Raw genomic sequence first — 26,571 nt, 5'->3', positions numbered from 1 at the left:
ATAGCTGCTGACGTAGCAAAGAGTTGTGGTACATGTATATGATTCGTTTTCACCATGAAAATGCCGGTATTTACGGTAAGCTAAGGCTACTGATATTTGAACTTGCAGTATATTTCCCAAATGCTTTACTCAGTGAGGCGTTTCTTCTAGGAGCCGGACACGGACGAAGTTTTTGTAAATAACCTTTCCTCCTCTGATTACGATGACAGACTTCAAGCCGTAACGTAAGATCAGTGACTTTTTATGCTCTCGTAAATTTATTGTTGTGGGTTATGTAAGCTTAAATGTTACCTTCTGGAGTTCCATGAAGATATTCTCTTAGTAACAGAGTGTTATTTGTGATTTCTGCTCCGCGGTTAACAAATTCCGGCGAAGTCGTAATTGTCTATTTACTCACACAATTGATCTACAACTCAAGCTCGTCGTTAAGCTACAAAAGCTTACTCATATATATTTTAGGACAGCATGTAGCAAACATCTCTTGCATTTGTCTGAATTTTCACCCTAAAATTTTATCTTTTTATTGTTTCTAGATTTAAACATCTATGTTCTTGCATAGTCTTGCATCAGTGTCTATACTGTTGTGGTTACAATTATATATATCACAGGTTACAAAGACTAAAGCTTTAGCGACACGATCTTACATTTAATGGGGAAGTCACTAAATGCTCTTGTGATCCCATGGTCCCAAATAAACTGCCCCTCAGTCCCGGAATCCTTATAAATTTTAAAGCTACTCCCAATTCTAGTAAACTTTTGTGTAGCCTTTAATGCTGACTGAAGAAGCCCTTTTCAATTAGTTCAGCCCCATTATATTATATAACTATTTTCACCACCTGCTGTATCACCTCTTATCTCACAAGAGATGCAGAATGATCTAGAAATCCGTGAAGGACTGATTCAAAATGACATTGTGAAAGCTGATAGGTCTGTGTGGGTCTGTCACAAAAAAAAACTTAAAACTTCTCAAAGTCAAGCTGCACCTTTTTATTTTTTCAAGTTAACAGATCATTTGATTTAAGTGCATTTTGTAGTCATTCTTCCCAGTTTAGTTCTTCTCCACGTAAGTCCAAATCCCAGGCTTTAAATTATGCCACAGGGTAATGTACAGTATGTGATAATTATAACTGTGTGTAAAAAAACTATGTTAATTTGTTTCTATCTTAACTGTGGACACACACAATCAAAATGATAATCAAAAATATATTTGAAACCATTGTGGAGGCTTTCTTGATGGGCTTAATAAATAGATATTGTAGTAGGAGAATGAATATTAAAGCTCATGTACCAATAACAAGAAAATATTTTCCATGTAAATTTAGAGTATTGATTGAAATATAGCAGGTTAAACCTCCTCAGCAACAGGAGCCACTATTCTCTTGTATACAATGCCCATTGATTGCCCTGGGATCATTTATTTTCTGTCATTGCAGTAATATAAAGAATGCTGTCATTGGTAATAAGGCAAAGAAATCCTCATTCATCAGACTTGACATTATACCAAAGATACTTCAACTACTTATGCAAGATGATACTGGGATTGACTTTGTTGTGGAGTCAGTTGTACTGTTAGGGAGTCTGGCAAGAGGTAGGGCTTACCAACAATTTCCACTCTAAAATTGATATTTATATTCCCTATACAATTAGAGCTTTGGGAGTTTGGGGGTATAATCTATAATCAGTATTTATTGTATTTTAGATTATACTGCTTTGATTTTCCTTTTATTCTCATTTTTTTTTTGGGTTAACAGGTTCAGCTGAGAATGTCCAAGCTCTTATAGATGCAAAATCTCTGGATGTGTTCTTAAAAGGTAAGTTGTTATAATTATTGGTTCTTATGTAGTAAATTGTCTTTCACTGTGATGAGCTAATGTTAACAAATCAGACAAATACATGTCAGATCAGATTACCAGAAACAAGTATTCTTGGTTGAAACATTAACCATCTTTTTAAAGATATAAGGTTATAGGACATGTAATTTATTGATAAATACATAAATGATTTCCTAACTGGGTAAGGTAAAGCTAAATTAAATCCTTTGGCCAGTTACAGCCATCCAGCCCTTTTAGGATTGCTCACCTTAATTCAGCTGGGAAAAAAATTCTCAAAGCTGGTTGGTTTACTTTGTAAGTAGCTTGTGGGGGGAATTTTTTTTTCTTACAAGAAAAACATTTCCAACAGTTTTAAACAGCAATCAAGGAACTGCAAAATGTGTGTGGATATTTGCTCCATTACGTCTATTTTTTTGGAGGTGTTTAAATTTTAGACCTGTAATGTCTTGGCCCATAAAAACTCATTAAAGAATGTAAAAATGGCCTTTATCTAGCTATCTTGACTGAACGAACTTGGGTGGTTATGCATGTAAACAATGCAGGGCTCCTGTATCTGCTTTTGGTCACCATGTCAACAACAAAACATTTGTTAACTAAAGTTACAGTGTAATTGGCCACTTTGGAACTTTTGTTCAGCAGTCAAGCTGCTGGCTGTAACATTTTTTAACTTCTAAGAGTCAGTGGTTAATTTTTCATTCCCTGAAGTGATTAACATACAACATCTCCCTGTAATATCCATACATTATCCAGCAAACAGGTAATGAGAATACTTAAACTTATCAGGTAGAAGTTGTTATCTTGATCTACAGCAGTAGTACCAAACTCTTGTTACTTAATATTTACAAGAAAATTTTTAGTAGCTAGAGGGGAGAATTAAGAATTAGATCTTGGGATGAAAAGCAAAGCCAATGCCTGACTCCATGGTACTGAGTCATACTGGACACATTTTACTGAAAAAAAATGTACTTGTACCAAATAAATGATCTCTACAAGAATGCAGTCTTATCTAGATAGGGTGTATGTATGAGTAAGCCCTTGCCTGTTTATTGTTGTGGCAGGAATTTGTCATTCAGATTCTCGAGTTGTTGAAGCATCTGTCAGATCACTGAGGACAGTCTATGAATCTTCATGTGTACCAGTCATTGAGGTTAGTTTGTTTAGAGTATATGCCTCCCTATCTTTTCTGTTTTGTAGTGTAGATGTAAAATTGCAAAGTTTTATTCGGATTGTGTACTCTTCATCTACAACTGATTCCTGTATTAATCTCATTAATAACTCAAACTGAGATTCAAGACTCCCAAAAAGTGTGAAGAGTAAAGACAAATTATTAAAAGAAAAGGAAAGAAATCTGGAGTTTTTTCCATGGTTCATGCAAGAAGTGCCCAATTGATAAGTGAGGTCTTAATGAAGTTGGAAGAGTGGAGGTCTCTTAAATTTACTTAAGCAAGAATGTTTTATAAGCAGGATGCAATAATTTACAATTTTAAGGCAAACACTCACTCATGGATCTTCTGTGGTGCATCCAAGATCTAACTCTTACAGTTGTGAGTGTATAAATTGTGAAAATTACTCCAACTAACTAAATTCTCCCAACTCATGTTTGTTTTTCGATTGTGTTTTGTAGTTTTTATTATATTGCATGTCACATTAAATGTTACCTTACAAAAATTATTTATAATTATTTGACTTAATTCTCAGGATCAAAGCATAGTACCACAGCTTGTCAACCTGTTGTCTAGTTCTTTGTCTAATGCGGAGGGAGCTGCAGCAATCTTATCCAAATGTTGTCAGGTAAACAGAGATTGTTACAGTATATACTGTTTAAATTTCTATGATTGGTACTTTCCAATAAATACACCTTATATTTCTTGAGCTGTTCCTATGTTTTTCACTCAAAGCTCTAAATTACCTGAAAAGTAGTTATTTAAAGAAACAAGTGAAACAGGATTAAATATAATATACAATTTTAAATTGATTACAACAAAAAATGCAACTCCAGGAATCTTTACAGTGTAGCTGTGGCCTGCTTTATGCTCTGCATGAGGCCTGTGCAGAGTGTTGGCTCTGAGCTTGTATCCAGGTGAACACCTATCATAGTGTTTTTGTGCCATTCTGCAGTCATAATGTGAGAGAATGTTCATCATGAAGAAAGTCCATTACTTTCATGTTTGAATCAAAACTCTGACTTACAACTTGGCTGAAATGTTTTTAATCTACTCTTACCTTTGAAGTAAATATCTCAAAATGAAAAATGCCAGCCCCTGGCAAACCTCTCCCTGACTCATCTCAGATTTTCCTGTCTGAAGAGAATAGCTTAAAAAAATTTCTTGGGAAAGAGGTAAATTAGGAGCTTGAGTTTTAATTGAAAGTAAAAATTGCATTTTGTCAGGTACATGTTCTGTGGAGGACATTTCATCTCTTGTTAACATTCAATTACATTTTACTTTTAGGGTCCAGCACATCAGGCTTTGTTATGTAATATGGGAGCTGTCACAGCCTTACTGCCACTTTTGGTCTGTGATATTCCCAAGATACAACAGCCAGCACTTCAGTGCTATGCATCTATGTCATTTCAAAATGGGGCTGTGTCAATTGCTATGAAGTCAGGTAATGACCAGAAAATTGATATTAACAACCTAATTTTTTATGTACTATTTAAAGGTGTATTACTGTCAAACCTGTATTAAGCAGTTACCCACAGGGAATGGTAGGGCCACTGCTTAATACAGGTTGACCACTTAACAGGAGTTCCACAGATTAGAGGTGTTATAAAAAGTGGTAAACAATGCTGCTTTATGCCATAATTGAGCATTTATTGTACAGAATCTTTCTCCAAAATACTACCGGTACTTAAATTTTGAGAGAGGAACAAGGATTAAAAATTACTCGAATAGTTATTCTTTCAGTGACCATTCAATACAAGCAGAAGACAATAAAAATAGGCAGTTGGGACTTAATTAAGGGTGACCATGACCATTTAATAGAGGTGGCTGCCTAATAGAGGTGAAAATTACAGTGATTAAGGGGAAACTTTCTGCTTTCTGTAGTACAGGGTAACCGCTTAAAATAGGGTGCCACTTAACTGGCCTTTAACTCATGAGATCTCATTACTAATTCTCCTTTCTGTCTGCCATACAGTTCTTGTAATGTTAGTTTGGAGAATTTGATATTGGATCAACATACATACATGTATAATTCCCTAATTGATATTTTTCTTTATTTTCATCACTTGTCTGCTCGATATTTTAATGATAATTATATTAAGGAGAAATTCTTTCAGGTTCAACTTTAGCTACAAACAGCTTTCATCACTGTACAGTACTGCAAGAGTGTAAAAGCATAACACATTTTTTGTTCCTAATTCAATTTTTTGGCTATTTTTTGCAAACCCAAAGCAACACATCAGGGTGAGCAGCTGGTTCAAATATTTACTAAGCTGCTGTCAAGAGACAGACCCGATGAGATTCAGCTTGGAGCTGCAAAGTGGTGGGTATCAATCTGATCTTCCAACTGTCTGTTTGTAGTGTCTTTTACTCCTTCCTTCCTTCCTTCCATCTGTTTTTGATGTGGTCTTTGTTTCTTTGTGTCCACCAGTCTCTCTTTCCATCTTTTCATCCATCTGTCTATCTCTCTACCCACCTGCTTGTCTGTCTACCAAACTGCGTGCATATGTGCCTTTCCTAAATTCTTTTTTTTTTTTCGCTGGTCCAATCCATCTTTCTCTCTGGCTGTTTATATGTTTGTCTGCTTGTCAGTCTATCTATTTGCCCATGTAATCCCTTTTGCCTTTCTGGGTCCTTGAAATTCAATCTGTCTTTCTATCAACATGTTCTTAACTGTATCCTTTAACTGTACGCACATGGTGCAGTTATGCTGTTTGAATGAATTATTTGAGTTTCTGTCTCTCTGACTAATTTAAGAAATTAATGTACACTGTACATTGCAGTTTGACAAACATGCACAGGGCAGGGGCAGTACCAGCAGCAGAACATCATTCGCTACTGATCAAGGTGTGTATAGACCTACTTGCTGTCATGTTGTTACTCATTGCACCTAACTTCAGTTTTCAGCCTTATCTTCTCACTTCAATTCCTGGCCTGGGTTGTTCAAAGCTGGGTTAAGATAACCCAGGGTTAGGGTGAAATTTGATTTCAGGTCTGAAAGCTTTAAAAGAAAATTCAATTCAAATCTTTTTTGCTTGCAATTTGGTCATTGGATGGTCTAAAAGAATAGGGAATATTCTTCCTAAATGGCTTTTGAACAAAGAAATATAGAAACCTGAATGAAATTTAAGTCTGGGTTAGCGCCAATCAGCCTTTAAACAACTGGGCACTGTAGTATATTGTTTGAAGGAAGGGAGGGGAGGGGAGGGGACTCTCATTGAGAGGGATGAAAGGATGTTTGTTTTCTTGCCTACAGTACATTGTATGTGCACCTGTCACGGTGTTTTGTCTCACTTGGGTAGTCTTGGAAAAATATCCAATATTTCTTGTTCCTTGTCAAGTTATTTTTTAGAGTCTTGGTTGATTTGGAAGGAAAGGGTGTCTGTTATTGAAATTGTGTAGCTTATGGAGTTCTTGTGTCTCTCTTGGAGGGATTAAATTCAATTCAAATGTCTCTGCTTCCAACATTCTGATAGATCATGGTGTACAATGATTTATACTGTACATACAGAGCATAAACTACATGACTGTGAGTTTTTAAAACACTGAACACAAATAAATGTACAAGAAATACGTATGTACTATCAAGAAGGCGTGATGGCAGTTCTGACTCCTTTCTGCAATTCAGTGGGTTGAATTATTTTTGCCTCCATTTATAATTGGTAAATATGATGTCAACACAATACAAGTGAGTGATTGCTTTTTAAGGTTCTTGCCACAGTGGTCAGAATGTGTAAATTGGACAAAAACCTCACCGTCAGAGCTGAGGCAGCAGAGACATTAGGTTAGTTTTGATGAAATCTTTTTTTTTTGTAAGGGGAGAGGTAATGGTTTATATTGAAATTTTGCATTTAACTCATTGATCAGAATGAAAAGTTCAACCTTGTGTTTCTGTTTGAGAGGCAAATGACATACAGTGCCTTAGTTCATCCTAGGGTATGTAGCATGCAGTTACTAGGAACATTTCCAGACATAATTGATGTAGATTTATCAGTAGTATAATGTAGGCATCCCTCAAGGTTTTTTCCAGGTTTCCCTCGGCTGACAGTTTTTATAGTCATCATGAGAGAGAGAGAGAGAGAAATGCGCTGTTATAAATTAGTGTTCTACCTAAGAACACATAAAGATGACCCTCTTTCAGGTTCGATCCAGGACATTTTCTTCCTCAATCAACGTCTTATTCAACACTCACACTACAATTGTCTCAAAGAGTTTTGATTCTAGGAGAACTGGTGTGAAAATTGGGGTTGAAACCCAATTACTTTAATACTTAAAAGAAAACACAGTCCTGTTAGCGGGTTAGAGTGCAATTCAACGGCCAATCAGAGGAAAGGAAAATATCACAACGAGCCAATGAGAATTGATAATGGAAAGCATACTGCTCAAAGCGCGGGAAAACGCGTGTGTTGAGGCCGCGATTGGTTTTGGTTTTGAAACTGATTGGTTGAGAGGATAGCGCGTGTTTCCTGAATCAATCACAGGGCGTAGAAAAGTTAAACCAATTTAATCCTTGATTACTTTCGACACTCAATTGAGAATTGTTATATTAAAAAATTGCTATTTATGTTGGTCCACTGGACCATTCAAACAGCAGTTCTTGGTACAGATACAGGTTAGTGTATGAAACTGCCTTTAAGAGTCTACTATTTGATTCGCCACTTCTTTTAGCATTCCTCATTGAAGAAGACACAGAGCTGCAGAGGACGGCAGCCATTTCTGATCACTTGATTAAAACGCTAACTGGCTTCTTGGTCAAAAGTGACTTGGACGACAGCTCTTACGCTCTCATGAGAGAGGTGGGTATAACCACATTCGGGCAGGGGAAGAGTGGGGGAGAAATGGGGAGGGCAGCCTTTCTCAGGTTGTTATTCTTCTTGAAACAGTGTAGGGTTGCATAAGGTTTTAGAAGTTTGATCCAGGGTAAAGTACATTCAAAGTTTCCCCTGCAATGATCACAGAGCCATATTTAAGTGTTAAATTTGTCTTCACGTACGCATACTTCCTTTTCAAACCTCAAGTTTGCCAGTCAATTTCTTGTAAGCGACTGATGGACGCGTACATCTCTAGTCTCTGCCCACGAGAACCTTTTCCACTAGCGGCGAGCCTCACTTGCAGAGGGTTACCGCTGCCGCTTGAAAGAGGTGACCGCCTAATTAAGGTGAAAATTACAGTTTAAAGTTGCAGAAAATTCCACTTCGGGACTTTGACAACTGACCGCTTAATACCGTGCCGCTAAATACGGGTTCGACTGTATTTGTTATTATTGTTATTATTTTTATGTAACTATTTATTCATTTTTTATAGAGTGCATTCAAAGCTCTTGCCTCTGTTGGCGCAAACGATGAAGACATCAGGAAAAAGGTGACAAAAGTTCTTTTGGCCGCTTAACTCCCTTGAGTGATCAAGACAGAATTTCCCCTTATTAAATCAATACAAAATCAAGCTGACAAGGAATGAGGATAGACAAAAATATCAAATAAGGTTTTATCAGGTGATCTAATACTAAATTCTTTTAACCAATGTCACAATTATTGTATGGCAGACAATAAGGAGAATTACTGACAAGATCTTGGGAGTGAACAAGATTTAAGCTCTTCTGCAAAATAAGGTTCTTCAAGATATGTTTTTGATTCGGGAGCCGACCCTCTTATTTTCTTCCTTGTAACCGTTTGTTAATGTTTGAGAGTGTATTAGATTGAATGACATGACTTGCTCTGCAGATTATTGATATCGAATGCACCATGGATCACGTGGTGTCCGGTCTAGAGGATCCCAACACAAATGTCAAGTTAGCTGCAGTGAAGTGTCTCCACAGCCTGTCGCGTTCTGTGCAACAGTTAAGAACTAGTTTCCAGGACACGGCGGTTTGGAAGCCTATTATGAAATTACTTCAGGACGCCAATGATAACATGATGACTGTGGCCTCCTCTGCACTCTGTAATCTGTTGCTGGAATTCTCTCCCAGTAAAGAGGTAAATATGGAAGTTATAGTCTAGTCAACATACGTTCATCGACCCATCACTGTCTGGGTACTTTATCCCACAAACTCAAACTGCATTGTCATATTTCAGGAGGAAATTAGTAGAATAACGAAAGCCATTCCATGTTCATAATTATCCTTTTTTCTTTTTTTAAGAACTTACAAATATTAAACTTTCCTGATATTTATTTCAATTTGCCAAGTTTGTGTTTCTATATAAAATAGCCATTCTTCTTAATGTAGTTATAGAAATATTTTTATTTACAATTTGAATCAAATTTATTCGAACAATACTACAAACTCTGATATCTGTTGGTTATTTTATGCTCGAACTAATATAAGACGGTTTGCCATAAACTTTCAGGCACCAAAAGTACTTAATTCTTTTAACCACAATATACAAAGTGCCCCTACCTTCTCTCGTTTTAAATCTACGAGCATTGCTCCTTTCCTGATTCTCTTCAAGTAAATATAATTTGCTGTTTTTTTTGTCTTTAGTCTGTCTGCACGCGGGCTTTTTGTGTGATTGTGTTTGTTTTCTTTTTGAACTGTCATTTTTCGCCTTTCGTTCCTTTTTATCTTAATTATATTTTGTTAATAGTAGTCCACGCATGATAACTTTATTTTTGATCTATGTGAGTGGGGAGCTCATTGTCAAGAGCCCCATGGTTTCCAAATGAGCTTCCTTGCCAGGAATAAGAAAAAAAAACATATATCATTCACGTATAATTATTGTAAATATTTTCTTGCGAAATAAATCAGTCAATAAAATCAAGGCCATGACTTGACACACCAAACGTTGAGATGTCGTACGAACCAAATGGCCCACTATGCTAGAACTTATCATGGTTCCTGTGGCATGACGCCACTGGGAGTATTGCTATTCCTCCTATGAGGGGTGCAAATCCATTACAGTTAAATTTTACCCCCTCTCCCCCCTCGCTCCTAAGATTTTTTTCAGTGTACCTGTTAGTTCTTGGTTCCCCTTTATCTTCATGGGCGGAGAGAGTCGTGCTCATATGTGGATTGTGAGCAAGGTCATCGAGAATGTGAACTGGCATTTAACAAGCGCCCTTACAGTGCCACTCAAGAAGTAAAATGTTGAAATAGTAACTGTATTTTCACTTTCTATTTCAGCCCATATTAGAAGCAGGAGCCGTCAACTTGTTGTCAAATTTAACCAGGCGCTCAGAAACTGCACTGCGATTGAACGGGGTTTGGGCTCTAATGGTAAGATTTATGAATTATCACTATTCTTTTCTCCTTATTGGGAGTGCAGTCCAACGTACAACGCAGTTTAAGTTCATAAGAGAACTCGCTAATATCCCGCCATGTGATTAACTCGAGCGATGAACAAGGTGTTTTTTCTCTTGTTACACTTCGTAGAATATGGCTTACCAGGCAGATGAAGGAACTAAAAATAAAATACTTGAAGTGCTGGGACCCGAGCAGCTGTTCAGGTTGGTAACTTGTGAAAAGGCCTAAAAGAAGTCATGTGTAATAGTTGGAGCAGTAGAACAATTTTCGACCCGTATCAGATTCGCTTTCTTTCAGAAAAGCAATAAAATATAGCTCTACAAACTAGAGAGTGCCTCTTTCTGCTTTAAACCTCAGTAGATCTGATCGCCATCACACCAAGGTTTTTCTTCTCGTGCAATTTAGTGACTTCGTTTTTCAATGTATGTATGTACAGTTTGTTTTTTCTCAATTCACACCACTGCAAGTAGGCTATAAAAAAATATAAGCTTTTTGTTTTCATTTTGCAGCCTTCTTGATGATCCAGACACACAAGTGACGATGAAAACGCTGGGTCTGATGAGGAATCTGTTGTCAGGGCGTGAGGTAATTAGCAGTTCTTTGATTTGAAAAATACTTTTTTGACCAAGCTTGCTTTGTCATTAAAGGTATTTATGAACTGAATTGAACCGTTATCGAAAAAATTGTACAGAAATACCCGTATGAGGGCTGTGCGCCGTGCGCCGTGGTGTGCAAGGGCCGTACAGAAGCCATACTGCCTCGCGAGCTAAAAGAAGAAAGGAAAAAAAAAATGAGCGACGGCCAAACTTATTCCCGACCGACCCTACCACTCAGTCAATAAGTCAAGGTTTTTTGATAATTTCTTACGCTTTTGTTTATTTTTATAAGTAGTCTGCATTGTTCCGCAAACGTAAATGATACGTATACAAAATTAATCTACTGTGTTTATCTGTTGTTACTTAGAAAACGTTTTTTCTAACAGTCGCTGATATAGTTAGATACAGTGCACGACTTACAAATTCGCTATGTTCCTTACAATAAACTACCAACAGTACATTACTGTAGGGGAATAGTTTGAAAATAGAACAAACTTCACTCGGGTAATTAAACCAAACCTTTTGGTTTCATACGCTAAACTCTTGAACTGTAATTTTCAAGAAAACGCCAACATAAAGACCCCAATAATAATCAAGAAGTCGTTTGAATTTCGAATCAGTTGAGGGAAAGATATTATATTAAATTCATCTTTTTATAAACATTGATTTACGCAATATTAATGTTTTAAAACTTGAACACTACGTATGGTAAATTGTCGAAAGGTCTGAATAGTTAACTTGGTTTCGTTTCGCGAATAATATTACTTTCTGATTCTGGTGAGTAACAAGGAAAACTGAAGCATTTCTTTATTGCTTTAAATTTTTCCTCCGAAGAACTGTTTTATACCTCCTCTTCAAGGAGCTGTTTAATTATTTTAATGGCCGTTCGTAGCCGTTCTTTGGATTTTTTCGTGACTCTTTCTTTTGCTTGGTATGTTGCGTAATATCCTTAAGAACAGCTGCCAATTAGACTATTACCAAGTAACAATTTGTGGGATGTCAATCACTTGTGGGAAGGTTAAGATACAGAGTATGCCCCATTAGTGAACACGCTTTGAGCCACAGAATGCGATGTCACATTAGAGGGAGTATTCGAGAGATTTCTTGCTCTTATTTGCCTGACTGTTATGTGAGGCATAGCGTAGTACAGTCTCTGCCAGAACCACTTGTTGTTGACACTGAGATACGTGTTAGTGCGCATGTATAATTTCATTTCTTCATCAAGCTCGTCCATGTTCACGTCATCTAGCAGAATGATGATTAGATAATTAGTACGTTCCTCCAGAACTTTCCGATGTGCGGCGCGGAATTCCAGCAAGCACCACTCGCTTTTTAAGAAGTTCTTGGATAACACCATGATCATTCGCTTGCTTTGGTCGACGCTCTTGAAAATATTTTCTTGTATTGTTTTACCCACTTGGAAGTCGCGGTCATGGACACACAGTGTGTAGGGGGGGTCGTGATTTTCAAGTCTGTCCCATAAAGTGTTTGACACCCAACGGTGGTCATTGCTATTGTAAGACACAAACGCATCGTATAGTTTACTTGGGTCGGAGTCGTCTATGCGATCAAATGGGTGCCAGTTGAAGTGAGTGAACATGAACACTTTCATTTCTCCGCGGTACTTGAAAATCACAAAGAAAACGATAAGAGTCAAAACCAGCGCACCGGCAAGAGTCAAAGCGATGACTTTATACTCAGTACCCATTGTTGTGGACGGCGTATTTGCATCATCGTTGGCAGAAATTTGACAAACAAACTCATCATCCGGTAGGCTGTAAATTGCTTTCCCTTGAGCATTCTCGGAGTTGCACAAAACGTTTTCCATGTTTTGAATTCTACTTGACTCTCTTAGCAACCAGTACCTCATCCATTTTGTTGTACAGTCGCACTTGAAGAAATTGTGGTTTATCGCGAGAATGGTGAAATTCACGTCTTCAATGTTCCGCGGTAAACTGGTCAGCTTATTCGAATCAATGAAAAGAATTTTAGTTTGCGTTAACTTTCTTACTATGGACTCGTTTACGACATGGATATCGTTTTCAGTGAGATAAAGGGCTGAAACGTTTTCTAAATAGGAATGTGGAAGAATCTCCCGGATGTTATTGTTCTCTGCATGAAGAACTAGATTACCTCTTGGAACCTTGGAAGGAAGCTCAGTAAGGTTTCTTCCTTTGCAGTCGATGACCACAGCTTCATCCATGGCTCGTACATAACACAAACATCTTTGAGGACAGTTTTTGAGATTTCTCTGGCATTTGAACTCGTCTTCGTGTACAGATAGTATAGGTTTATCGTCAACTTCATCATTAGCCGTACATTTCCAAGTTTCAAAGTGCACATTTTGAATACGCGGATGCTTCAGCATCAATGATCGAAGCCAGCGAGTCAAAAACAAGATATCGCAATCACACTTCAGGAGGTTCCCAGTCATGTCGATTGTATAAATTTGCAGGAGAAACTCGAATAGACCTATCTCTGTTTTGTTGAGTGTCTTGACGTTTATTTTCGAAAATTTATTATAGGCAAAGCTGATTTGATTGAAGCTTTCCTTTAGTCTAAACCGGACTGAACTCGCCGTATCACGATGGTGGTACAAAAACGTGTTTAAGTCTATTTGCTTGAAGAGGTTTCTAAGATCTTGAAAATTCAATTCATTGAATGACAGATTTATTTCTGTAGCATGTCGTTGCAGGAGTAAAGATGAAGGAATCCGCGTTATTTTGTTGTTTTGGAGGTTAATCTTTTGCAAAGAACTTGAATCGGTGGGAAAAGCGTCATCATCCATAAGAGTGATTTGATTATCATTTAAATTCAATATTTCACAAGATTTCAAGTTGGTGAACAATTCATTTTGAACGAACTTCAGTTTGTTACTTCCTAAGTCAATTCTTTTGATATTTGTGAGGTTTTTAAAAAGTTGGATCGGTAAAGACGAGATATTGTTGTGATCTAGTCGTAATTCCAGGAGACTTCGGAGTCCTTGGAATAATTGTGAAGGCAAATCATTCAATTTGTTATTTCGCAGGTTTATTACTTGTATTCCATTCAAACCGAGGAAACACTTTGGTCCAACTGCTTTTAGTCCATTTCCCTCTAGATTTAAAGCATTTAGAAGTCCTTTAAATTCGTGGGTCCCCAAATCTACGATGTTGTTATACGACAAATCGAAGAATCGTCGGTACAACTTCGGATTAACGATGGTGCCGAATTGATAGTGGTGATTTGCAGTTGGCGTTCTCTCCAGTCCTCTCGGCAGTTCAAGTGTGGTGTTGCACCAAGGAAATGGCGGTGGTCTTGAAAAATTGTTGTGAGAAACCTCTAGAGACTGAAGTAGCGGCATGGTGTTATTTAGGTTTGCAGGGATTGAGGAAAGCTGTAAATTGGAAAGTGAGACTTCGGCTATCTTTGGCCAGACGTATTTCCTAAAAATTCTGGGGATGCCTCGCGGGTTAGAGTTGTCAATAGCAAGAGAACCAATATTTTTCAGTGCTCGACGTGAGCTAGTTTTTAATGTTTCGTTCGTTTCCATTAAAGTTGTGTTCGCCATTGCGTAGAACACCCGAAAATCTGTGGCTTGCCCCCAGACAGATAGGGCCTCTACTGAAATGCGGCAATGTCTCATGATCTGCATGTAGGATATGATGTTTTTCTTGGTGACGTTTAAAGAATTGTTAAAAGAAATTTGCGTCGGAGTTAAACAGTCGGTGACAAAGTACAGCACGACATCGCTGCTGGCCGGTAGTAATTTTAAAATCTGGTTGATGTCCATGGTACATGGTTCACCCGTGCTGCTCTTCATCGAACATACAACCCTTTGTGTTGGAACTTTCACGAATAGAGTGGGTGCCTTCTTCCAGTCGCAGCGGCGAAATGCATTACAGTGTTTTGATCCCGCACTTTTTTGGCTGGTGACTTTGACCATGCAGAAGGTTAAAACACAAATTATTATTTGATGATATCCTTTCATTTCAAACGCAAGAGGGCGGCGTAGTGGTCACGACTATCTAAATTGGATTAAACACGCAGCTGTAAATTTTGCAGCCATCCATGTGCAATATTTATCACCAGTTCTTTTCTCTTCCGTTTCCTCTAAATTGACAATGATAAATGTAATGTTTCAGCAGTGTTGGTCTGTTTCTGCGAGAGAATGTCTTAGCGTGAATACGACGTAAAGTCCTTCGATCTTTCCGTTCGTCCTCCTCGGGCTTAAGATCCAAATGACTTGATTTACGTGATGATTTGCGTGATGATATTTATACTTTTCGTTTCAGATTGTCTCAGACGATAATATGAACAAACATCTATAAATAGATCCAGTCACGCCACTTTTTTTTTTTTTTTTTTTTTTCATAGTTCCTCCTCGAGGAGATTGCTTCAAATTATAGTGTTACTGAGTGTTGTGTTTAAGACATCGCGTTGATTTTGACGAAAAATTGGGAAGAATATTATTTTTCCAATTAAATTTAGTTCTTCGAAGAGAAATACGAAAGTAAACGAGATGTGATGGGTGGGGGAATCCCCGCTGAAGCTTACCTAAGTTTACTTCAGCGGAAGTCATTTGTTGTTGAACATACTGTATGACCTTGTAAGTGTTTGGTGCCATAAAATAAGTTGAGTTAAGGGTTGAGAAATGAGCCCTTTCGGACAAAAGCGAAGTATGTTAGATTCAGGGAGATTTATTTGTATCTTTGACTGTCGGTTTTCAGCATAATCCAAACAAGACTTGAAGAGTATTTCCGCGACATTTGCTAGTGATTGGCACACGATTAGCATTCTAAGAAATTTTGGAAAATTTTAGATGCGAAATAGTGGTTGATCACGTAGTAGTGTGTCAGATAGGAGATGTAGAATCGAATTGTGCTCTAAGACGAATCAATACCCTCCTTTAAACGAGTTTTCAACCTTCGAAACGTTTGAGACAAGAATTTCGATTACGTACGTGAGAGAAAACATTGTAGTTGAAATATATTCTATGTTAATTTGGTTCTATAATCTGCAGGATCCATTGTACAATTGAGGGTCATATCACTAGGTTTCAAATCCAGACAGGGGCCTTTGGAATGTCCTTTGTCCGACTTTAACTCTGTCAGTAATTGAAAAGTTCCTTTCAGTATGTTTTATTTAGCCCGCGTCGGTCGTCAATATCCCCTACTTTGATTTTGTCACATTGAATACTTGTCTAACTTTTTCATTCAGCTAATCATCGTTTAGGGTAATTTAGTATTATCAACTGAGTCAACAACGTAAATTGGCCACCGTAAATAGTTTAAAAGCTGACGTTTCGAGCATTAGCCTTTGTCAACGCTTTACGGTGGCCAATTTACCTTATCGACTGAGTTGATTATACTAAATTACCCTGTTATACTCTCCCACCGGTGCAGCACCACAGTTTCTTTAGAAACTTACTTCTTTTATATTCGCCATTTTGGACAGCTTGTATTTTCTTCATACGATGTAAAACAAATAACAGGCGTCTGCTAGGTTACAGTGTAATCTCCAGCCGGTTGTTAGAGGCTAGCGTTAGGGTTTATTTTGGGGTAAGGCATGAGGTATAAAAAACTGCCAAAATTTACACAATCTAAGATTAAGTTTATCAAATTTTAAACTACTTAACATTGGAGTTTTACTCCGACGCAGCGAGTTCGTTCATCGGCTATTTTTTGCCAAATATTATTTGACCGAGGGACTCATTGTGAATCCTTGAATCCACTCCTCCCCTCGGTAAAGCGCAATAAATCGGTCAATCATGGAAAATTTATCCTATTAAATCAGAGTGCGAAATGCAATTGTTTTCGAGAGTTAGTACGTTCATCTCTCAAATTTAATAATAAAGTTGCCAGGAGTAGATTCAAGCAAAGAAGAACAAGTGGCCCGTTGGGGAACTGGCCTTTTTCCATCTAAAAGGTCATTCCAGACGAAGAAGAAAACGTTTATTGACAAGAAGGAACAAAATTCGTATGTGACGAAAAATCCCTCCGATAACTATTAATTAAGCACTGAAGTGATTAATTTAAGGAAGATTATCTTTTGTTAGTACTTAAATATTACACTGTTCTTGAGAATTCAGTTTAAAATATCACCAAAAATAACAATAATAACAACAGCAACAAAACAACAACAATTAAACAAAATAAACAAAACACAACGTTAGTGTGGTTGCCAGGGGACGGGGAAGAGCTCAATCTGTCTCTTACCAATTTTTTTCTCTTACAGCTGTAATAGTAATAATTTGCTTGAACAGCAAAATAATTCATATGGCTCGTCAGGCCTCATCAGTGGAGCATGGCCAACATAATGGCTCATGCGCAGTGTTCAGTGTCGCAGTATTCCTTTTAGGGATTCGTTCAAAATTACGTATATCTTTCCTTCGTGACGAGCAAGCTTTCGCGTCCTTCATTTGAGCACAAAATTTTATTAATTCGATTTCCTTCTTTGATCTACTTGTACCTCAGGATATTGATCGTATCATGCTCCTTCATGGTGCGCGGATTATGGATAGTGTGAAGCCGATACTGGACAGTGAGACACGCACTGAGGATGTCAAAGAACAGGTACAGGAGAGAGAGATCACTAGAAGCCCATTTCTCAATTTGGCTGTATCATTTATAATTTCCTTAGTTTTCGTGAACACCTGACCTGGTGCCATCTTGTAAGTGGTCAATTAAGCATCCGCTTCGCAAAAGTGCCCCTTTAAGGTGATCCCCCTCCGTTAACTGAGAAGGACCAATTTTTTGCAAGTGTTCTTTATGCCACCGAGTATTTGTTTTTTTTTTAGTTATCATATGCGGGGCAAAATAACTGAATGCTGATTGGCTGACGTAGGGGGCATTTTTTTCTTAAACGCGAGGGAACTTTTGGTCATCAAGAGGGCGTGATTATCTGATGCTGATTGAGCCTTCTTGCTGTTAACGGCAGTGATTTACTGATTGCAGTTTAACTGAATGAAGCCGTGTTACGTTGTTAATTGTATTTTGAGAATAAGATGTTCAGTGAATATGTTGGTCAGCTACGTCTGTTGTGTCACTTTTGGCGGCATTTAAAGGGCTTCATCGCGCGGACATCGTGCGCGAATACGATTCCCTCAAATATTTTTCCCTTTACGTAAAAACAAGTAATCGCTATTGCATTCGGGCTTTGCGACTCGGGCAATTTTGTGAAAACTTTGAAAATACGCGTAAATTAATCTTTAATTGTCTTCGGGCCCATGCTATTACACATATTTATTCTTTTACTATTTTGTTTCGTGTTTCTAGGCGTTGTGCGTGATCGCCAACATCGCCAATGGTTCCTCAGCCAAGGAATTTGTGATGAGAGACGAGATTCTGCTCAAACGACTCATGCATTACATGATGAACGACAGCGTTAAGCTACAAATGGCAGCCACATACTGTGTCTCCAACCTGGTGTGGAGCACAGAAGAGGGTGCTGTGGACAGACAGCAAAAGCTTCGCGATCTTGGAGTGCAAAAATTACTGCAGTCCCTGCTTACAACATCAGACGTCAATCTGTTTGAAAGGTACGGCCGTGATTTCTTGTCGGAAGGTTTATTAGTAAAGGTACTTCAAGAGCTAATTTAGGATTACATGAGAGCCCTATCTGGGACTTGTTTCAAGTTAAGCCACGGATGGTAAACGGAGAACGGATGCCACTACCTTTGGCCTCCTTTGCGGACCAAAATCAATCAGTTGGTACTCTCTGACCTATACAAAACAGTTGCGAAATATTTTTTGGCGAATATTTTATCATTATTTCCTGAGAGAGGATTGTTCAGTTTCGCGTTTTTGTTTTTGAGAATTAAGAAATGTAGACATCGTTTAAAAGACAAGTCATCGCTTGGAGGGCCGCTGCGAATCAGATGCAATTAGAGAAATATAGCACAGACCGTACGTACGGAGAACAAACTATAGGCATAAATTCAAGCTTTAACAAGCACATGGGGATGCGATTTATTACCAGGGCTTCTTGTTGGAGAGCTCATTAAAAAATTCACTAGGAGCTAAAATGCGGATCATTTTTTGAACTGAAGTGTTGCCAGGCTTCAATAGTTATTACTTAACGTCCACAGTGTTATTTCTCCGCTAAAATTGCAAAAAACGGAGTAGTGGTATAGCCTTTCTAATGCAAGCATAATTTTCTTTTGGGCTTAAAGGCTGCCTCTTGCTGTTTAATAACGATAGCACTCTCCAACCCTCTGTGGAGCATCGTCATCTTACCTTGTGCATTTTATTTAGGAGTTTTGTTTCAAGGAGAGGGATTAAGAGCAGACACTTGTTTTGTGTTTTGATAAAGATGCTTTATTGGAGAGAGGGGCTTTTTTGAGAGAAGGGCTTACTGGAGAGAGGAGCTTATTGGACAAAGGGGCTCATCGGAGAAAGGGGCTTATCGGAGAAAGAGGCTTTTTTTTGTAGGGGGACTTTTTTGGGAAAGGGGGTTAATTAGAGAGAGGAGCTTATTGGAAAGAGGGGCTTTTTTGGAGAGAGGCTTTTTTGGGAGAGGGTCTTTTTTGGGAGAGAGGCTCATTGGAGAGAGGGGCTTCTCAAGTAGGAAGTGTTTACGGTACTTCTTCATGGTATGGAGTATTACAGTGTACACTGACTTCTCGGGAGTAGATTGTGGTTCAAAGGCATCTTATATCTCGTTCTTTTTTCCTTTTATTAACAGTTTTATTTCCTTATGTCTTCACAGGGTTAAAACTGCACTTCAACAGTTCACGTGACGCTATGACGCCAACGGAATTCCTGTACAAAGTTCAGCTTTTTAATAAAATAGTCATTGTTTCCACTTTCCACTAGTTATAGCAAAGCAATAACATAAACAATGATGAAAATAATAGTAACGATAATAAAATTGATAAGAATAAGTACAATGATAATATATTCGTAAACAAGTTAAACTTTCACCTTTGACCGTCTTTCTAAAAGCATAGGGTGTCCCAACGAAGAGCAGCAATTCTCTTAGATTCTATCACACCTTTCCTAATTCTGAACCGTTTTGTGCAACAACTAACTGGATTTTTAGTGGCATATGGGTAACTGATTACACACAAGAAAGTTAACTGTTAACAGTCACCTTGGAACTACCATCAGAGTTTTATTTGGGAGTTAAAAACCTTCAATTTGGTTCAAACTTGTTATTGTATTAATAATGGTAATAAGAGTCTAATTTGGTCTGTAATCATGTGAATGATTAATAAAATCGGACGACCGCGAAGCGAGAGTCCGATTTGTTAATTACGAGTATAATTACAGACAGAATTGGACGAAACGAAGACTGTGAGTTGGCTGTAATCGGACAGTTGAAGCAGCCAATCATACCAAGTTCACTCGGCTAAATCTACCAATCACAGAAGTGATCACAATAACTGTAGCAACAACCACTTCTCCGAAGAAAAACTGGGGAATTTCAAAAATGGAGGAACTTTTTACTTTAGCCATTGTCTTCACCGGAGATATTTGTTCCAGATAAGTTTGTTTTTTCGGAAATTGTAATGGTTATGATTAATTGGTTACAGGACTTCGTGTCGTCCTATTCTGTCTGAGTCCGATTTTGTCAATCACTCATGATTACAGACCGAATTGCAAGACTCCGCTCATTCTTATTACCATTATTACAAAGCAATTTGTGAAAAATAAAGCGGTTAGTACACCAATCACATTTAAGGAAATAGTAATGGTTATGATTAATGCTGAGATAGTGCATGCTAAAGTGTTGTGGTAAATTACTCTCTTGCTCATCTTGTTGCGCAAACAGTGAGCCTTTAGAGTAGCAAACTCAACTTAAGGCTTGTACGACTTCAGGAAGGCATTTTTTACGAAGATACGAAATGTAAACTGGTAATATACAGTATCAGCGTCTTACAGATGCCCACAAGTAACAAAAGAAAGGACGGGCGGAGTGACGGTTCTCTTACGCGTACCATGCATACACATCAACACAAGCTGAACCACTGTTCTGTCTTTCCGAACAGTCTTTCAAATCCTGCCCATACCATATCTGCAACTCTTGATTTCGAGACACAGACAATGGACTGGAAAGGTTACGGAAAACTAGCACTGTAGAATTGTGGCTAGTCTCACCAAGACTGTAGAAGTGTTTCTTGGTGCTACACCCGTGAAGTTTTGAGGCAGGAAAACCTTCTAAGTCTTCGACGGGAGGTAGAACGATATTTTTTCCGGTATCTGTTATAATTGTTGACAGTTTTTTGCCATATGATGCGAAGGTGCAGCCCCAGAAAGATGGACTCGTTTCTGAATTGCAATGTAGCGATCCATTTTTGTGAATGAGCTTCATTGTCCTGAGGTGTCCAGTTTTCGTGATGTTGATGGAACCGTACATGTTGCCTTTGGTTCCAAAGCAGACTGGATCTTTGCCATTTACCTTCTGCCAGCCACCTGTAATAAATTAAATATTAATGTAATTGTAAGCAATCTATGTGGCTGAGGTGTTCTTCTTGTCAGGAGTTCTGTTTCTAAGCCCCTACATCATCCTTAGACCTGAATCAGCCCTAGTACCCCGAGCAAAGGGTTGGATAAAGGGAAAAGTCCCTCGGGAGTTTCACGGGAAACACAACGGAGACTGTGACTGTTTCTTTGCCTTTGAACAGTTTGATTAAGGCCCATATTTGTAATCAGTTCCATCGAAATCACTGGTCAGAACCAGTACCGTTGTTGGATGCAGTATATTAGGTTTACAAATCAAATCAGACTACCTTCACAGTAAGCCTCAATTGACCCATTCTTCCCATCGGAGTGTATCCAGTATTTCTTGTATTCCACCGCACCTCCTTCACTGGCTATGATCTCACTGCATGATTCAGCTGGAAGCTGTGGGATGGATCCCAGGGATACTATACGATATTAAAAAGAAACGGGTTAATAGAACAAAGGAGTTGGTCTTGTGCGACAGTTTCGGATGTCAGCTCGGAAAACTGGCAGTAGCAAGTCGAAGGTTACTGGAAAACTTCCCTAACTGAAAAATTGGCGACTAATACTCATCTTCTGAACTGTGTTATTTCTCGTTTACCTTGCACCATGGGTCTCTAACTAAAAGCGAGTGGATTGTAAGATGCGGCTCAGTAAGAGGGATAATGTGCAAATTGTTCATTGGTAACGTAAAAAATCAAAACGAAAAAAAACGATAAGTCCAAAGAAAGTTATTAGAACGATAAAATAACCCTTTGCATGGGAATAAAACCTAGCTCGGTATATAGCTTAGCTCGGTATATAGCTAAGCTCGGTATATAGCTTAGCTCGGTATATAGCTTAGCTCGCGAAGCAAGCTTTCTAGAGCTTAGTTGATAGAGTATCCGATCGCGAAATCGGAAGCTCATAGAAAAGCTTCGTTGTTTGAGATACACTTATGCGTAACACTTCTCTTTTTATATGATAACCTCTGTTAGTGAGACGTCTCATGTAGTATCTCGTCTTGTCTGGCAAAAAATCTTCAGGTCTTGCTTCTTTTGTACGATTGTTTAGCTCACAAATGTTTTGACCAATGACGAAGTTGTAGCTCTGACATGTGACTTCTTCGGTGCACTTGAAGTGGCAGGACTCGTGCAGTCCAACTTGTACGTTTTTGAATGTGTGACCTCGAAGATACATTCCTTTGACAGAGTACTCCGTTGTGTGACATTGCCCATCAACTTTACGCGCACGAATCCAAGAAGTGAAAAAGGCGATTACCAACCAGAACCTGGGGTCCATAGAGATTCGTTGAACACGGTCTGTTGCTCTTACCAGAGAACGAAACAGCATTGATCCTAAACGTGTATGACGTGTTCACTTCTTTTAGTTACATCCTGCTGCTATACTGCATTTTTAGTCGTCTTTTAAAGTGTCGCACAACTGGTAGAGCCCTGCTTGACATCCAAAAGGATAGCCGTGAGGGAGACTACAGTGACATATATTAATAATAATAATAATAATAATATTAATAATAATAATAATAGGACCGAGTGGATTCCAATTCGGTCTTCAACCGTGCGAGTGATTGACACTGGAACTCGGACGACCGCCAAGTGGGACTCCGATTCACCATTCACCAATATGATTGCAGACAGAATTGGACGACACGAAGTCCTGTTACCAATTAATCACAACCGCTACAATATCTGAAAACAACAAATACATTTAAGGAAAATATCTCTGTTAGAGAGAATGTCTAAAGTAAAAAATTCCTCAATTTTGGAAGTTCCGCAGTCTTTTTTTTAGGATAAGTGGTTGTTGCCTTATTAATTGTGATCAATTCTGTGATTGGTGGATTTGGCTGACAGTAGTTGTTATGATCGGCTATTTCAGCTGTTCGATTACAGGTGGTGTCCGATTACAGCCAACTATCCGGTTTTACTGGCCGACTTCAACTGTACAGAATGGTTAGTGAAAGATAAAAGACTCGAAATTGGAAACGAAATGGAGGTAATATTTTGCTCTGATACTGATTGTGATAAATCTTTCCTAACTGGTTTTGGAGAATTCTACCTTTATTGTAAGGTGGCTATGGAAAGTAGAATGGTTTAAATAGGATATGCTTTTTGTTTGGTAAATAAAGAAAAACGAGGGAAGTTTCGGTATTAAAATCGTTTCTCTTTCGCCCTTGAAAGAATTTAGTTGAGTTCATTGGTTTGACGTGCGGCAAAAGAGTGGTCAATGTGAAGACGTAAGAGTTTAGCTTCCCGAATTTCTGAGAGACCACAACCTCTTGAATGTTATTATTAATTTTATCATTATTAATATCATTATCATTGCTATTATTATTTTACTGCTAACATGTCTTTTAACGAAGATTGAAACAAAAAAAATTGGTGAAGTACGTAATAGGCTGAGAGAGTTTTTCCTGTCACCCATCTAAGGGCGCATCCCATTTGGCATTTGGTACAGCTTAGTTCCATTGTTCAGCCGAGTGAAGGATAATAAAATCCGACCAGCACGTTATGGCTTGGCTTATCTTTCATAATAAGATCTACACGAGTTCTTTCTCGTTTATCTAATTTCACTTTTTTAGACTAGGGTCGGAAATTTCTCATGCTAAAGCGAAGGATGTAAATAACTTGATTGAAATTGAACCTCACCTTGATAATTAATTTTAAGGAAGATCTCTGGAATTATTACAGACTCATGATTGAGTTGACACTTGAAAGTCGGCGCTGCTTTCTTTGATATATTTCATCTACAACTGACACGTCAATCACGACAGAAATTTGTTTAACTCATTCTTATTAAAATGCAAGGAGAACGACCTCTTATCTTTTATTAAAAAGGCGGTTGTAAATGTTGCAGTTTTCGTTTAGTCCTTAGGAACGCCGATTTGAGGAAAATTTGCTTTAAATGAACCACAAAGGATGGCGAGGAATAAGCGTAACCGTTTTTGACACATCGACGCCTTAAAATTCGTTGATCGCCTTTTAAAATCATCATCATCATCTTTTTTTTCCTTTGCCAAAATCCTTTATTTCAGTGGCCGCTTGGTTGATTCCATTTCTGACTTTTTTCTTCGTTATACGTTATAAACAAATGATTCCTAGAGTTTTTGTTTTCAGAAACATAGGATCAGGTAAATCAATATTGAATTTGTTGTGTGCCTTATTTTTGTTCAAAGAGGACATGGTTCCTTTCTCATTAAATATCACAACTCATACCATTTAAACTGTCTACAAAATTAAGGAAATTTAGAGTCATATCCTTATTTTCAAGTGACTACACTGAAACTTTCTCTTTATGGCCGTAGTTCTGTTTATCATTTGACATCAATCACTTCTTTCGATTGAACAAACATGTATCACCCCAGGAAGAGATACTTGATATGTTAGATAACGTACTTAGTTCATATGAGTATAGAATTCACCGTTCGTAAAATGCATCTCAGTTATTATAGTTCTGATTTCAATAGAAGTACAATGTGTTCCCCCGTAGTACACGCCACTCACTCACCCGCCCTTAATACAACCACACGTCTAACATTTTCGAAATTGAAAGACGTTCTTGATAATTATTTCTGAACCTTGCGATACAGTCATAACCAATGAAATAAAGCAAGGAAACTATAGTATTATTGAAATTCAGGGTGAACTAACCTTTTTCTTTGAAGTAGATCCAGGAATCTTGGTTTTTGCAAATGATGCGACTGACCGACATTCGCATCTGTCAAAATAAACGCTATCAGTTCTTGGGTAAACACAATAAGGTTGAAATTGAAATAGTAATAAGTTAACAGTCACCTGTCTTATATCATGTTTGTGGATAGATTGTCGTCTCGGATTCCTTTCCATATAGGACAACTTCTTCTCATTAAAACTTTACTTGGTTTATCGAAGGGCCGCCTGTACGGGCCGAAATTGACATTCGCACTTGGCTGACACCTAAAGCAAAAGTCATAATTTTTTTATCATTTTTCATCAAATTTGCCAGCAGAGAATTACAGATATTCTATATAGCGAGGAAGCCCAAATTAAGAAACCATGGGGCTTAGAAAGTATGGGTTTCCTGAGTAGTAGTGTATCACTTACAATGGAACGACAGTGACGAAATGCGTAAAATAATCTAATGAGAATGACGAAATAAGTTTCAAAAGTATGCCTCTCTTTACCTAATATATAATATCGGAAATTAGCAACAGAAAGAAAAAAAAATGATAAGAGACTGTAAGGTGGGTTTATCTGAGATATTTTTGTTTAGGGCCTTTCCACGCCAGTAAGCAAAACTAGAATTGTCCCGACAAAATCGAAGAACAAATTTTGTCGTGATAAATTCTTGTTTCGTCTGTTGCATCTACATTAAAATTTTCAAAGCCTTCAAATTCCGTTAACGCCTGATCTCTTCGTGTAAAACCTGCCACCATACTTTACCTAAGGATTTCACCTCAAATTTCAGGATTTATTCCAAGTAGTTTTAACATATTAGAATCCCCAAGTTGTACAACAGAAGACAATATTTGTCTTTCTAGTAAACTGATTTCAGTTCAGTTACACGCTGGTAATAGCTTTTCCGGTAAGTGATTGACAAGTTTATCACAGTTTTGTTTATTTAGTCGATTTTGTCCAGTTTTTCCCGCAGACAAATTTTATCGGCGGTGCATCTGAAGATTTGTCCGCTTCGGCCAAAATTTGTCAAGTCGGACAAACCATCTACACTTGTAAAATGTTGGTGATGACAGGAAAGGAAAGGCCTTAAGTAATTAAATGACACTTCCCATTGAAGCTGTCTTATCAACCTCGCGAGCGGAAAAAAAGCTTTCCTTTACATATTTTGCTTATGAATAGTTTGGTACACATTTGTCAAAACAGTTACGGATTATTTCTAATTTTTTGGATCATATCCACAATATGTAGATGACAGATTTTCTTGGGCACTGCGACTGGAAAACTCTGGCACCGAGTTCTATTTTGGTACAACTGAATCCAAGTTGAATTCAATTGGTCTAAATAAAAAATATGGAAACTTCAACACGAAATCCTACGTACACCAGCATGATCTGAGGAGACTCTTCTCTTCAACCTTAATCTGCATAAAAAAATCCACTGACCAAATTAAAATTCTCAACACTCAGTTCTAAATCGAACTAGAAAGGCAGTCATCGCTGCTAACTCGCGGTTTGCTTCTATAGTTTTTCCCACCACCATCTTAGAATTAACGCATACCGTGTGTTTTACATATACATAGTTAGCACTCTTTTAAAAACTTATTTAAAGAATTTTCATAGTTAACTTAAGGATTTATCAACTTTTCTAGACCGCGGACATACCTTTG

At 37.9% G+C, this 26,571-nt stretch overlaps 3 protein-coding genes across 3 annotated transcripts; 1 reads left to right on the top strand and 2 right to left on the bottom strand.

Annotated features, from left to right (window-relative positions):
- On the top strand, positions 1 to 20,792 carry LOC131770153 (armadillo repeat-containing protein 8). The gene is made up of 19 exons (XM_059085857.2): positions 1 to 75; positions 151 to 224; positions 1,434 to 1,588; positions 1,752 to 1,811; positions 2,891 to 2,979; positions 3,531 to 3,623; positions 4,283 to 4,439; positions 5,228 to 5,318; positions 5,779 to 5,842; positions 6,704 to 6,779; positions 7,664 to 7,791; positions 8,300 to 8,356; positions 8,716 to 8,967; positions 10,113 to 10,205; positions 10,362 to 10,435; positions 10,742 to 10,817; positions 17,284 to 17,382; positions 18,085 to 18,347; positions 19,517 to 20,792. Exons 1-19 carry the CDS (start codon positions 55 to 57, stop codon positions 19,545 to 19,547), a joined length of 1,953 nt encoding a protein of 650 aa, XP_058941840.1. The 5' UTR covers positions 1 to 54; the 3' UTR covers positions 19,548 to 20,792.
- On the bottom strand, positions 11,067 to 14,798 carry LOC131770151 (protein toll-like). Its single transcript, XM_059085854.2, has one exon. It carries the CDS (start codon positions 14,796 to 14,798, stop codon positions 11,847 to 11,849), a length of 2,952 nt encoding a protein of 983 aa, XP_058941837.2. The 3' UTR covers positions 11,067 to 11,846.
- LOC131770152 (uncharacterized) lies at positions 20,638 to 24,980 on the bottom strand. The gene is made up of 4 exons (XM_059085856.2): positions 24,900 to 24,980; positions 22,221 to 22,685; positions 21,540 to 21,677; positions 20,638 to 21,222 (listed from the first exon to the last, which is right to left on the bottom strand). Exons 2-4 carry the CDS (start codon positions 22,582 to 22,584, stop codon positions 20,738 to 20,740), a joined length of 987 nt encoding a protein of 328 aa, XP_058941839.1. The 5' UTR covers positions 22,585 to 22,685; positions 24,900 to 24,980; the 3' UTR covers positions 20,638 to 20,737.
- Positions 24,981 to 26,571: the final 1,591 nt, after the last annotated feature.

The sequence above is a fragment of the Pocillopora verrucosa genome, chromosome 13 (assembly GCF_036669915.1).
Source record: "Pocillopora verrucosa isolate sample1 chromosome 13, ASM3666991v2, whole genome shotgun sequence".
Classification (NCBI taxonomy): Eukaryota; Metazoa; Cnidaria; class Anthozoa; order Scleractinia; family Pocilloporidae; genus Pocillopora; species Pocillopora verrucosa.
Note: the sequence above shows the minus strand (reverse complement) of the source record. Positions and strands in the feature narration are given on the sequence as shown.

What these genes read in the sequence shown, in the direction of transcription:
- LOC131770153 (XM_059085857.2), top strand. Translation starts at nt 55, where the DNA reads ATGAAAATGCCGGTATTTACG. An exon ending in GACAGACTTCAAGCCGTAAC is followed by an intron (nt 225 to 1,433) that starts GTAAGATCAGTG and finishes CTGTCATTGCAG; the next exon opens with TAATATAAAGAATGCTGTCA. An exon ending in AATTCTCTCCCAGTAAAGAG is followed by an intron (nt 8,968 to 10,112) that starts GTAAATATGGAA and finishes TTTCTATTTCAG; the next exon opens with CCCATATTAGAAGCAGGAGC.
- LOC131770151 (XM_059085854.2), bottom strand. Translation starts at nt 14,798, where the DNA reads ATGAAAGGATATCATCAAATAATAATTTGTGTTTTAACCTTCTGCATG.
- LOC131770152 (XM_059085856.2), bottom strand. Translation starts at nt 22,584, where the DNA reads ATGCTGTTTCGTTCTCTGGTAAGAGCAACAGACCGTGTTCAACGAATC. An exon ending in GAGACGTCTCACTAACAGAG is followed by an intron (nt 21,678 to 22,220) that starts GTTATCATATAA and finishes AATATCGTATAG; the next exon opens with TATCCCTGGGATCCATCCCA. An exon ending in AATTGAGGCTTACTGTGAAG is followed by an intron (nt 21,223 to 21,539) that starts GTAGTCTGATTT and finishes AATTTATTACAG; the next exon opens with GTGGCTGGCAGAAGGTAAAT.